This window comes from Galeopterus variegatus, unplaced genomic scaffold (assembly GCF_000696425.1).
Source record: "Galeopterus variegatus unplaced genomic scaffold, G_variegatus-3.0.2 Scaffold16705, whole genome shotgun sequence".
NCBI classification, from domain to species: Eukaryota; Metazoa; Chordata; class Mammalia; order Dermoptera; family Cynocephalidae; genus Galeopterus; species Galeopterus variegatus.
This window is the reverse complement of record NW_007742816.1, coordinates 1-14,476: the sequence shown is the minus strand read 5'-3', so window position 1 is coordinate 14,476 and position 14,476 is coordinate 1. Positions and strand designations below refer to the sequence as shown.

Genomic DNA, 14,476 nt, shown 5'->3' with positions numbered 1-14,476 from the left:
CAAAAAAAAAAAAAAAAAAAAAAGGTAGAGCCCTAGATAATGACATAACATCTCTAAGACATACTGTTAGTGTAAAAAACTACGTTTATCGTGATTCTATTCACAACAGCCAATAGTTGGAACCAACTTAAATGTCCTTGAGCAGATGACTGGATAAAGACGATGTGGGATATATACACATAGAATATTACTTAGCCATAAAAAAAGAAATTCTGTCATTTGCAGCAATACGGATGAGCTTAGAGAAAATCATGTTAAGCGAAATAAGCCAGGTACAGAGAGAGAAATACCACGTCCTCACTCACATGTGGAAGCTAAAAAAGTTGATGTGATAGCAGTCGAGAGTAGAATGGTGGTTACTAGAGATTGGTGGGGGAAAGGGGTAGAGAGTGGTTAGTGGACACAAAATAGTAGAGAGACAGGAAGAATGGAATCCGGTGTTCTACAGTAATATAGGGAGACTACAATTAACAACAAAGCACTGTGTATCTTTGAATAGCTGGTCAAGATGATGCTGAACGTTCCTAACACAAAGAAATGACAAATGTTTGGGGTGATGGACATACTAAGTACCCTGATATGATCATTGCACACAGTATGAACACACCCAAATATCATATTGTACTCTATAAATATATACAATTATCATGGGTCAATTAAGAAAAATAAATTAAAAAGAGAAAAAAAGAGAGTGAAATAGAAAGTAGAAGTATGGTTACCAGAGGCAGGGAAAAGGGGGCATAGGGAGGTGGGGAAGGTTGGTAGACCAGTACAAAGTTACAAAGTTATACTTAGATAAAAAGAATAAGTTCTGGTGCTCTAGGTTGATAATAACTAATAATACTGTATTGTATATTTCAAGATAGCCAGAAAAGAGGTTTTTAAATGTTATAACCTCAAAGAAATGATAAATGTTTAGATGATAGATATGCTAACTATTCTGCTTAGATCATTATACAATATATGCATGGACTGAAATAATAAACTTTACCCCATAAACATGTACAATGAAAAAATTAAATAAAAAAAAAATTTTTTTCATTGTAACATAGTTGATTGTACATATCTGTGGGGTACAGAGTTGATCAATACCTGTGTCTTCTAAGATGCTCAAATCAGGATAATTAGTATATTCAACATCATACAATGTAATCATTTGAAAACAACAATTTTTTTTTTTTTTTCCTTTTTTTGTCTTTTTCGTGTCCGGCAACGGACCGCAACCCTCAGTGTCGCGCCCGTACTGGACCGGGACCGGCAACGGTGATCGCAACCCTCGGTGTTGCGTCCGCACCTCGCTCAGCCAGTGAGCGGGAACCGGTCTGTATGTGGGATCCAAACCCTCGGCGGGAGTGCCACTGTGCTCCCAAGCGGCGCACTGTAGCAGTGCACCACCGGGCCGGCCCCGAAAACAACAAATTTTAAAAAATAACATAAAATAAAAATTTGCTGGGGGGAAAAACAAAAGTAAGTTGTTGGGGCTGGCCAGTTAGCTCAGTTGGTTACAGAATGGTGCTGACAACACCAAGGTCCAGGGTTCGATCCCTGTACTAGCCAGCCAAAAAAACCCACCCAACACAACAAGTTGTGGAATGACATGGACTGTAGAACAATAATACCCTAACCAGCCTACCTGCTTCAGCCCTTGCCCCTTTGCAATCTATTCTCAATACAGCAAACAATAATTCTGAACAAATGTAAATCCGTGCTACTCTTCTGCTCAAAATCCTTCAATGAATTCTCATTAGAGTCCTTGCTGACAAGGCCCTACATGACATGGTCTGCACTCCCACTACCCATTTCCTAGTGCTCTCCCTTTTATCCACCCAGCTCCAGCACACTATTCTCCTTGCTGGCCTTGAGGTGTGCACCTCAGGTCCTTTGCACACGTTATTAATCTGCCTGGAATGGGCTTCTCCAGCGATTCTGTCAGGTAGCTCCCTCACCTTCCTTTAGGTCTTTACTCAAAAGACATGTCTTCAGTGAGGCCTTCCTTGGCTACCTGATTTAAAATTTCAAATGCCACCTCCCTTGCATTTCATATTGTCCTTTCCCTGCTTTATCTTTTCTTTTTAGCACGTAACATACTCTGTATTTTACTTATTTATCTTGCTTATTGTTGGACTCCCCCAGTAGAATGTAAGCTCCATGAGGGCAAGGATTTTTGTTTATTTTGTTTACTATTCCAGTACCTAGAACAATGCCTGGGACGTGATAAGTGCTCAATGAATATTCACTGGCTTACTAAATGAGTATATCATTTGTGTAAGAAGAAAGGCTGGAAAACAAAAATATTTATAACAAAGTAAACATATGTCAATGCATAGAAGGACATATTACCAGTCTTATGGTATTTGCCTCTGGGGAAGCAACTGGGAATGGATTGGGAACTTTCACTTTTTCAGAAAGAGGGACTTTATACTGTTTGAATTTTCTAAAGATGGAATTTCACTTCACAGGTATTGTTTAAATTTTTCATGAGAACATATTCCTATACTACTTAGTTCTCTTTAATTAGCTAATCTAATTACATTTATTACTATTTTTGTTTCTTTTTCAGGAAAAAGGGAAATAATCAATAGGCAAATGATTACATAATTTATGGTACATCCATACTTCAGGATTTCCTTATGAAGTTATTAATAATAATTTTAAAGATTGTTCATGCTATCATATTAACTATTAAATCAAAAGCAGCACATAAAACCATATAATTCCAATACTGTTTGTGGAGATACATATCTCTCTGTACAACATTTCTCTCCTAACTCCCAATACACTCCCAGGAGAAAACAAACCAAAATTGAACATGTAACTTTCAATCTTACATAGAACAGAGATTCTTCTTCTTGACATTTTTTGGTATCTTCTTAATGTTTTAGAATAATCATGTTACCTTTGTCATCAGGAAATTTATTAAAAATTTTAAACAAACACAACTGTAACTTTGCTACATTTAACCTTTAATCTTGTCTATATTTTTACTGATCTTTGTTCCTAGATTTTACTCCTATTTTCTGCACTTTTCAATCAAAGCTAACAAATATTCCTTCACTTTTTCTTGTAATTTATACACCCTTTCCTGAAGACTAGTATTTGTAAATATTTGAAGCTCCCTTCTCCAGTGTGTAATTTATCTTTATTCAAATGTGAAATCTTTTGACTTTTTAACTGTTGATATTCTACAGATCCTTAGGTTTCATAAAAACCTTCCCTTTTGAGAACACTATTGCAGTCAGGAACCAGATCCAGTGCTGTGCTCCAGTTTCTCTGAGTTTGTGGAAGTATAAATGTTATGAAATCCAAAGTTATTCTTTATATTCAAAATTATACTAGATATAGTTTTCCCTATCATTTTAAATTTATTTTTATAATCTAATTATTTAAATACTATTAGTCTGGTAGAATGTTTTATTTGGTTTCCTCTATCAAGTTGTTCAGTGATTCTATTTTTAAAAAAATCTTTTGTCAAACGTTCATTTCCAACAGATGAAAAATGACATTATTTACCTTTTTTTTTTTTCTCCACTGTTTTCTGGAGTCTCTACAAAAAGATTATTTGCCTCTGAAAGATGTCTAGTGTTTCCTGTAGTCATTTAAGATTTATTATTGTCTTGTTCTAGGAATTATTCATTTTGATCTATTCTTTTTATCTAAAAGTCTGCTTTACTTCAGTTTCTAATTCATATTTCTTATTTACTTGTATATTAGTGTATTTATTTCATCTAATAGTCTTCTGATTATAGATCTTTCTTGTTTGATTCTTAGGAATTTTTTAATCAGCAGTAGCTGGGGCTGCTATTCAAGTTTGTCTCCTTTTTCTTTTTAGTTCTGCTATAAGCTATTTTTTGCTTCTCTGTCAGCCCTCCAAGTTTACTTAGACTTTCTTTCTCCTTCTCAAGATATTTATAATAGCATAGTACTTCCTGGGGAAACCTCACATAATTTTCACGTGACCTTCTCTCTTTTTCCCACTTGTGTTTTTTACTGCTCTAGGGCACGGTCCACATGACAAACTATCTACCCTGGCCTTGCCTCAGTATTTAAAATACTAAGCATTTGATTTTTATGCCTCAACTCTTAGACGATTTCTAATTCCTTTAAAAGACAATCCACATGCTTCATTAGCCGTGGTGTGTAACGCCCTGGAAGCTCTGGCTCCGGCTGCTCCTTCGCCGGCCTCTTCCCCCTCACTCAGCACACACCAGCTGCGCTGGCCTTCCTTTCATCTCTGGATTCACAAAGCCCCTTCCCACTGCAGAATCTTGCACATGCTGTCATCCCCATTTGTCACATGGGACTCCCCTTCATACCAGTTTTCTATTTAAATGTCACCTCTTCAGAGATGATCTGTTACCATCTTATGGGTCTCTCCCTCCAAATACAGCATCCTGTTTATTCCTTCATAGTCCTTACTCAAATTTGTAACTATTTATTTATTATTTGTTTTGCCAACCAGACTGTAAGAGATGAGAAGGAACCATGCATGTTTGTTCACCATTGTATACTCAGCAACTAATATCACTAGGCACTTCATACAGGCTCAATAAAAATATGAAGGAAAGTCAGGACTGAATGACTGACCAAATGAACAAAGAAGGAAGCATATACTGACCAACCCATCAGCTACAGCATGCACAACATCTGTTATTCCTCCAAAGTACAGTGTCTAGCTCTGCATGATGTCCAGGAGGGTGTGAAGTACCCCCTTCTAATCTAATAGGACAACACTTCTAGTGATACATATGTGCTCTCCTAGCATTTGAAGTTCAGGAAAGCAGTTCCTCTTCTCTACCTTACACCTTCCCTATGACAAATGACTATTATTATTAGTTCTGTGAAACTGAAATGGAAGCAGAACAAAATTTTTTCAGCCATGTCTTCATTCTGTGTGCATGGATGTTCACTGGGAAGATTTGTGTTTTACCTTTCCTCTGTCCTCTCATGAACTTCATCAACAATGATATGGGTGACTCCTTGTAGAGCTGTATCTCCTTCTAGCCTTCTTAGCAGCACTCCTGTGGTGCAGTATAACAGTCTGGTGGCTGAGGACTTACATATAAAAGGACAATAGAAAGCATTCATGAAATTTTTTAAGAAAGGAAACACTACTGGCAAGCCATTTTGAATGGATAGGGATAAAGAATATTGAAAACACCAGCAGTTGCATTTAATATGAAACCACACTAAATGCAGAGTTTCTTGATGAGCACAATAAAAGTTTTTCTAGTTCACATCAACATTTTACATTTAAGGGTTTCATAAAAAGCATTAAAAATTATTACAAAATGTTAAAAAAAAAGTGAGTGATAAAACCAATTCTGAATTTTCTCCTTATTTGGTTAAATGAATTAAGTTCTAGCTTTAAGAGCAAACCACATTTACTAGATCACTTCTGCCAATAAATAAAAAGCCTTTATAGAGGAAATTTAGTATAAGAATTCTTACACCAAAATACTTCTAAAAGGTCTTCAGCCCTACTGAAGGTGGTCATTAATTTAAAATAACCTGAAAGTATATATCCCAAATTGCCCATGAATCTCCAGGCTCCGAGAACTCTTCATACCTGAAAACTATAAATTTCTGTTACCAGGAAATAAGCAGAGCATACAAACCTTGACACTTTCTAATCGAATTTGGTATCCCACGGTCAGACCCACCCTTTCTGCTCTTTCTTTAGCAACGCGTTCAGCGACAGAGATTGCAGAGATTCGTCGGGGCTGGGTGCAGATAATGTTAGCCACGTTCTCAGGTGGTCCATTCAGAGAATCATCCAGAATAAACTGTGGAATCTGTGTGGTTTTTCCACATCTGTATATCAAAACAAGTAAATCTAAAATGAAGTTTTCATGGGCTAGTTAACTTAAGAAGCAATCACATGCAACACAGAAAGTGATAAAGCTAATTAGAATAAAAGTTGTTCAGCTTCATCTGTCCTAAAACTACCTTTTGACTTATTACCTAGAGCTGATAAATTCTAGGAATTTGAACTCAGATTAACAGGGAAATCAAACAGTAGTTCAGTATCATTTGTAAAACTAGAACTACTGAACAGACATCAGATTAAGGTCTTTAAATGCCTCTAGGAATATGAACTCTACATATGAATCCTAAAGAAAAAGAGTACTAGCTTATGATCATTAAAATATTTTATATTTTTCCCTTTGATGTGTATTCATTTGGCTATAAGAGAACTGAGGTTAAAAAGATAAGAAACTAAAGGATACAAGATTACTACTATATCAGTAAGTCTGGATACAAATGTAATTATTAAATTGTATGCAGTTGTCCCTCAGTATCCATTGGGGACCTCTGCAGATACCAGAATCTGCGGATGCTCAAGTCCCTTATATAAAATGGCATGGTATTTGCCTATAACCTATGTACATCTGCCTGTATGCTTTAAATCATCTCTAGATTACTTACAATACCTAATATAATGTAAATGTTATGTAAATAGCTGAACAGCTATTATACTGTGTTGTTTTATTTGTATTATTTTTTAATTGTTGTATTGTTATTTTGTTATTTTTTTTTTTTCCCCCAAAATATTTTTGATCCCCAGTTGGTTGAATCCACACATGTGGAACCCACACATACAAACGGCTGCCTATATTATTGAATGAAAAATTAAATTAAGTCTGCAATTTGCTCTTGCTAAACAGTTTTACATAACATATAGAGTTAAAGCAGGAAAAATAATATACATTAAATTGTTCTTAAAACAAAAAATAAAAGCTTTAAGGAAATCAGAATAAATTCAGAAGATGAAAAGCTTTCAACTAAATGTTCTAGAACTATCCTTTGAATTTAAAAATGGGCTTTTTTAAGTCTTCAGCTAATCTTTTGCCTTAAAATTGTCTCAAGGCAGAGGTATACAATGTCTATAAATTCCTAGATGGATTTCTGAGTTTTGTTCTTATTTTTTGTAATCTGGCTCTGTTGGCTACAGAAGTTGCAACAACAGCCTCTGTGAAATATCATTATTAGTATTAGCATTAGTATTTGTTAGGAAAAAGTGCAAATAACACCAGCAACAGGTTTTTAAAAAGTAGAACTGGTTGTGATACCAGGGTACATATCATATTTATAGATGAAAGATGCATTACAAATAAATTGCATTCTTACCCAGTCATACCACTTATGACAACCACTTGGTGCTTGCTCAGCAATTTAAGAATGGTTTCTCTTTCTTCCCAAGCAGGGAGTGATTGTCTTTCTTGGAGGGTTGACTGGAACTGTCTGGAAGACTAATTAAATCAAAGAATAAGGCATCAGTTGGGTTTCACAAAGCTCTGAATCCAGAATCCCATAGTTAGACACACCCTTTCTACTTTCTTTAACAATTCATTCACAGACAGAGGTTGCAGAGATTTGTCAGGATTGGATGCAGATGACTTTAATCAGAAGGCTACCCAACGAATCAGCCAGAATAAGTTGTGGAATCTGTATAGTTTTCCTACATCTGAATAAACTTAAAGATCTTATAAGTGGAAACAACCCCTCTGGCTGAGCACCTATCCAGCTCTTCCTAGCAAGAGTCTCTATATCAGCACTGACTAATAGAACTTTCTGTGTTGACAGAAAGGTTCTATACCTGCACTGTCCAATACAGCAACCCCTGGCCACATGTGGCTATTGAACATTTAAAATGTGCACAATGCTACTGAAGAATTGAATATTTAATTAATTAATTTAAATTTAAATAGCCCAACATGGCTAGGGGCTACCATACTAGACAGCATAGCTCTACACAGTATCAGATTTTTACTTAAATCAGTAATAGTAAGAACACTCACTAAAGGGTTGTTGTTGTTTTTTTAACTGACTTTAATAATAGACATCTATAAATATTTGGAGAAACTCCCATCACATACCTCATATACATCAATCATATATCTCAATATGCATTAAAGATCCACATTCTCTGTGAACAAAAGGGATTCTCAATATACTGGTTTTTTTAATGTACAATAAAAAATTAATAAAGAAAGAAGCAGTTATTTTTGGCCAATCATCACAACTCTGTAAATCAGTCTGACATCTGATGGCCAATGCTATAAACACTGTATTGTACATTAAAATTATGGCTGCACATTTGAATAATATAAGAAATTTACAATAACATGCCATTTCCTACAAATAATTTTACCAAGTATATTTATCAAACTGATCAAACTGAACAAGTAATTTTTTGATTCTTCCATCGTGTCATTTACAGTACAATTTTATATACATTGATTTTCTATGGGTATAACACTATATATGTAATCATGTTATACCACTGATCAAACTGAACAAGTAATTTTTTGATTCTTCCATCGTGTCATTTACAGTACAATTTTGTATACATTGATTTTCTATGGGTATAACACTATATATGTAATCATGTTATACTGTCTCAAAAATCAGAATCTCAGAACTTTAGAAATGGACAAACCCTTAGACAGCATTTAATCCAATCTCCAAACTGGTTATGCAACTTGCCTTTGCCCTACATCAAACTGCCTTCACTTATGGGTTCTTGGAAAATAATCTCCATGTGAACGGGGTAAAAACAACATGGACTTTGGAAACAGAGAGAATTGTCTTGAACCCCTGTGTTGCCACTTACTAGCTATAAGACCACGGACACATTACTTGAGCCTCTGAAGTGGGGTAAGTGGCCCTCCTTATCCTCTCCTTTTATACATTGACTTTTCTAGTGTAAGTCACAATATTAATATTCCTTTCCCATATCAGATTGTCTATCATAATACCAAAGGCATATGATTGAGAATATTTAGTATACATGTGTGGGGTTTCCCATGGGATTTTCCAAAACCATTTAGCACATGCACCCAAGTTTGTTGTGGCATGTAGAAATTTTGACCACTCAAGGTGAAAGAGAACCAAAAGGATATTAGGAAGGGTGGCCAAAGCTTCCTAACTCCTAATCCTGTCATCCGGACATTAGGGAGGCCATGCTAGTCATTCTCTCAGCATACCCTACCTGTTTTATTTGGAACTGCTTGCAGATTTTACCATTTTCAGCATGTACTGACTTTGCCTGCCAGTCATATCTTTTGGAAATCTTTTTCTTAAGGTTCACATAGCTTTCATTCTCCACTCTAACTGGTGCAGGACCTTCATCCTCATCTGCCTCCTCCTCAGGTTCTGTTTCTTTTTCAACTTGAAGGGAATAAAAGGAAACATTTTCGATATGGAGCCCTTTCTTTAGCAAAGGGGGAAAGCCACTGTCTAATAAAGTAACAACAACAAAAAAAAATCATAAAATGGAGCAAAAGTTAAAGGTTGATCAAAGCGGGTTCATTCATTTCAATACTACTACTGCTAAATAACTTAAATGCATCTTCAAATAAACCTTACTCAGCTATAAGTGGTTAAACCAAATTAAGAACAAATGAGTTAATATTCAAGGAATTAACAGTGAGTGTTTCAACTACTTGCAAGTGTACCTCAAATTCCATGAGACCAAAAAATCCAAATGTCTACCAAATGATGAACTGATAAACAAAATATGCTATGTCCATGTAATGAAATACTATTTGGCAATAAAAAGGAATGCAGATACATGCTGTGACACGGCTGAACCTTGACAACATTATGCTAAACATTTTGAAAGAAGTCAGTCTCAAAAAGCCACATATTATATAATTCCATTTCTCTGAAATGTCCAGAATAGGCAAATCCATAGAGATAGGATAGACTGTATATGATTGTCAGGGGCTGGGGGAAATGAAGAGTGACTGCTCATGGGTTCAAGGTCTCTTTCTGGGGTGATGACAATGTTCTAGAATTAGATAGTGGTCATGGTTAAACAACCGTGTAAATTGAATTGTACACTTTAAAATGGTGAATTTTATGGCCTGTAAATTATATCTCAATAAAGCTGTTATTTAAAAAAAAAAAAAAAAAGTCCATGACATAATTGGTCATTTCACAAGAAACACATCTGAATCCCACGTGCTAGAAGCAGACTTTTGGGAATGAGTCAGGTGGCTAGTAAGGGAACCCAGCTAACTGTGTACCATGCACATCTCAGTGCAGCTTTGTTGTTCTCTACTTATTGACGTTTACCCAGGGACTCTTGTGAAATAATAAAAACTTCTGTTTCTCTGGAAGAAAGATGGCAACAAATATGAGAGAATTCTTAGAGGAAAGCTGAAAAGAGGCTCCCTTGTAGTGTAAGAATCTGCACAATAAACCTGGATCTGGACAAAGCCAGAAACTTGCACAAACATTTCTTTATTTAAGGACTTAGGGATTCATAGAGATAACACTGCCCTAATGAATTTTGGGTGTCTAGCATACTAAAAGCAGGAAGGTATGGATAGTGGTACAGAAAGAGAAGTATCTCTAAAAACTCATTTGAAAGTAATCACATATACAGTGTAAGAAATGACATAAGAAACCAAATGAATGAAATGAAAGAGAATTTCTGAGAACTTGTATTAAGGTAATTTCCAATCTTCAGATTCTACATAGTTAAACTAAATCACTACAAACTTTCAATTCAGGGAGCTCAGCCACAGCAACACAATTGAACCTCACAAGTAAAGTCAGGTACAATTATAGTTCAGGGGATTCTCATTCCCTTTTGCCCAAAGGACTGAGTGATTTGCCCAATATCACTGGAAGATCCCAGACCAGACTCAGAAGCTTTGACTTCTAAATCCATCATTCTGAATGCCCCCCGCCCCCTTCACAATGCCCTTCACATAATCAATGCATTACATACCTTCTGGAATTTGATTTGAAACAAAAGAATTATTTGGAATCACTGGTTTATGACAGGCAGGATTATTTATTCTGGTCCCAGAGAGCACTGGCAGAAAGTTCACAGGAGGGCCACTATACTTGTGATGGGTATTTGTTAATAGCTTGACTATTTCTGATTCTTCCTCTAAAAGGGTTATCAAAGAATATACAACAGGTTCTGAAGTTTCTGCAAATGTCAAGGCCTTGCCATAAAGGAACTCAGAAATATGTAAACGACAAGCCAGAGGTAGATTCTCATTGGTGGAATAAAATGCCACAAGGGGAGCTTGGTAGGGGTATTTGTGGTTTTTAGAAAATCGAATTTCAAGTTCATATAAAAAAGATGCATCTTCATTAGCATTAAGATGAGAATCATCTACACTTCTTTCTGCTCTTCCAACAATTTGATTTGGGGGTACTTCATGTTTGAATTTGCATTTTGATCCAAATTTACAATTTCCTTTGAGGTAAAATCTACAGGTTTCAAGTGAAGTCTCTTGTGCATTTTTGGTACTTTCCCTTTGCTTGAATTTGCAGAATTTACTTGTCAAATACTCCAGTTCTAGTCCAATGGTCCAGACTCTGTTCTGAATTCTTTCTATAAATTTTTCTCCACATATTGACTTGAGAGCAAATGCCTCCTCCTGTCTCTGCTCCACACACTCATCCAAGCTTATATGGCCAACTGCCTCAGAGACCTTCATCCTCTCTCCAAATGTCTCTGAAAAACACTGGGTGAGTAGATGCTCTAGGGAGGCCCCCACATCTCCATCACAAATCCTCAGGGCTGCTTGACAGCGTTCAGTGTTGAAACCATACCTGCCAAGGGCAAAACATGACAAAAATGACATGTAAGTGAAAGTCACTTAAATATGCTTAGTTATGACTATATAAGAGGTAGGGCTTGTATTTTGAAAAAGGATCTCTGATCACACTAATCCCTCCTTAATCCCCCATCCTAAACGATAGAATATTAGGCATATCATGCACTGCCTGAACCCACACAATAGGAAAGTACACAAGGAGTGGTAGTTGGATTTATAACATGACTGGTTTCTTTGAATTCTCCCCCAACTCCCATAAATAATGAAAACAATCATCTGGAAAATTTTGTTTTGTTTTGGTTTTGGCACCTGGCTGGTAACAGGGATCAAACCCACCTGGAAAGTTTTTGCACTGCAAATGGTGAGACTGTAAATTCTGGAATATGAGGCTCCACTGGGGCTGAGCCAGCATATTCCAAAGGATCAGAGTCCGGAACAAGGGAAGGTTCTTGTCCGGATGACCAATACCGCTCATCCTCTCCACAATCAGGCTCATCATCTTCCTCCTCTCCAGAAATGCCTCTTCTAGCAAAGGAAATATTTTCAAATATTAGATTATTAATTTCTACCTACTTCAAGGAAAAATTTAGCAAGTGTCTAAGAATTCAATTCAAGGAGCCAAAGACATACGATCCCAACTACTCTTTAGTCACTGATTTAATTGTATCTTTTATTGAACTGTTAATTTATGTCTTGACAATTAACATTTATAAGGCATTTATTACATACCAGTCACTCTGTTAAAAGCTTTATTTGTACTAACCCTTTTAATCTTCCCAATAATCCTATTAGGTACTACTAAATAGAATTCCCATTTTTCAGATGATCATTGAAAACTTAGAGTAGATTAGTACCTGTCTAAGTTTACACAGTAAGGAGCAATTAGAAATTAATTTTACCCAAGGCAATCTGACTCCAGAGCCTGTGTTCTTAACCACAGAAATCTTGGCCATCCTCTCTCTCTTCTCATTCATAAAAACAATCCCTAATTTTTTACTTTGCTGCATAATCTTTTTTCCTAAATCTGAGACAGATAACAGATTTGTAGATGGAATGAAAATGAGCTGTTCATTACTGACCACTCATTAGTTCTGGCAAATGAAAAGAAAGATTAACATCTCCAACTTAAATCACAAGCAAAAGAGCCGAAATGCAATGGGGAGGAGGGGGAAAGCAACTAAGATTTCAGAGTGAAAGCTATTTCTCTCAAGCAGATGGTCATGAGAAGTGTAGTCTTAAGACTTCATCTGATCAACTCAGTATTTGCTCCTAGAGCAATACTCCTACTTGTTCATAAGAAGGTATTATTTGGAAGGTTATCAATAAAGCAATTACTGAATCTATATTACCACTGTCCTGGAAGAAAATAAAGATAAAAAAGCAATCTGCATTATTGCTCACAGATGTCACAAAACAAACACACTGTAAAACTGTGGCTGAATAATTATGCTTGTATTTGTCTTGGCCCACTTTCAACTAATTGGATGGCCATTACATGATCAGTATTGATACAGTATTCCGAAGATGCACAGGACCTTTGCACTGCCAATACACCTTCCTTAATGTAATAATTTACTCAAAATAACTTACTCAGATCCAGCATCTGCATCTTGTTCTTGCAGGTCTCGAAGAAGAGCTTTCACTTTCTCTTGATTCTCAGAAGTCATGTGTAGAGTTTGAAGGGGCACTTTGGCTTTGGGCTTCCATTTGTGGCGTGCTTCTCCTTTGTTTACATTATTGTTGCTAGGTCTGCAAAGGACACACACTTACCTATGATCAGGACTTTTACACTCTCTTCAGAGTCCCCAAATATACACAACATGAACTGGATTATCAAGTATCTTACAAAAGATGATAACGAATGTAAAGAGATTCACCATTTTCTACAGTATTTATCAAACTTTTTTTTTTTTTTGTCTTTTTTTGTGTCCGGCAACGGATCGCAACCCTCAGTGTCGCGCCCGTACCGGACCGGGACCGGCAACGGGATCGCAACCCTCAGTGTCGCACCCGCACCTCGCTCAGCCAGTGAGTGGGAACCGGTCTGTATGTGGGATCCGAACCCTCGGCGGGAGCACCTCCGCGCTCCCAAGCGGCGCACTGTAGCAGTGCACCACCGGGCCGGCCCATCAAACTTTACTATATTGGAATTGCTGAGAAAAAAACTGATCAGATTCTTAATCATTAAATCTGGCTTCACTACCTCAAGAATCCTCTGGAAAGAGCAATGCTAATGATGACTCCCTCTGCACTACAGGGTTTTGAAAAGAAATAAGCTACACACTGGAGTATTTATTTCATTCTGTGTTATGTACTCAATCTAAAAACAATGGAGTCCCATCTTACCTGGGAATATTAGGCCCTATTTTTACAACATCTAAATTATCATTATTGGGCCCACCCCTCGCCCGGGCCGCTGAGCGCAGACTGCCGTCGCCACCTCAGCCGCGCTTGGTCTGGACTGACACTTGCTGCCTGCAGCCCGCAGCCCGCCGCTGGGCGTTGACGGTCCCGCACACTCGCCACCGCCGCCAGCGCTCCCGCCTAGGCTTTTAAGCTGGCGACAGGTCTGGAGCGGCCGTGCCAGGAGACAGCGTGACCCTGAGAAGTGTGCACTGTGATACCAGAGTACTATTTGCATTTCCAAGAGCAACAAAAAACGAATAAATCTGGGCCTCAGTTTGGAAGAACCCCTAACTGATTTCTGGTGGAGAGAGGGGAGCCTGGAGTGCTCTGGAGCTACAATGAAGCTACCGGAGAGCTCTCCCGGAGGGCCGACCCATGCTAGGGGAAGTCAAAGAGGAACTGTGTGCTGAGGGACCCTCCCCCCAGGAGTTCACACCTGGCAGTGGGAGAGACTGGACACCTTCTGGGCAGGGCGGGGCAGGGCA

General features: G+C 37.4%; 1 protein-coding gene across 1 annotated transcript in view; it reads right to left on the bottom strand.

The window, feature by feature from the left end:
* The window catches only part of LOC103582549 (putative ATP-dependent RNA helicase DHX57), a gene marked incomplete at its 3' end in the record, with an annotated part of 18,868 nt that extends 5,531 nt beyond the window's left edge, over positions 1–13,337 (bottom strand). The window contains exons 1-7 of the mRNA XM_008564104.1: positions 13,176–13,337; positions 11,922–12,110; positions 10,742–11,580; positions 8,993–9,171; positions 7,129–7,250; positions 5,616–5,811; positions 4,928–5,052 (exon numbers count right to left, since the gene is read on the bottom strand). Of these exons, the coding sequence (XP_008562326.1) occupies positions 4,928–5,052; positions 5,616–5,811; positions 7,129–7,250; positions 8,993–9,171; positions 10,742–11,580; positions 11,922–12,110; positions 13,176–13,252 (1,727 nt within the window). The remainder of the gene's footprint in view (positions 1–4,927; positions 5,053–5,615; positions 5,812–7,128; positions 7,251–8,992; positions 9,172–10,741; positions 11,581–11,921; positions 12,111–13,175) is intronic.
* Between the last annotated feature and the right edge of the window lie 1,139 nt (positions 13,338–14,476).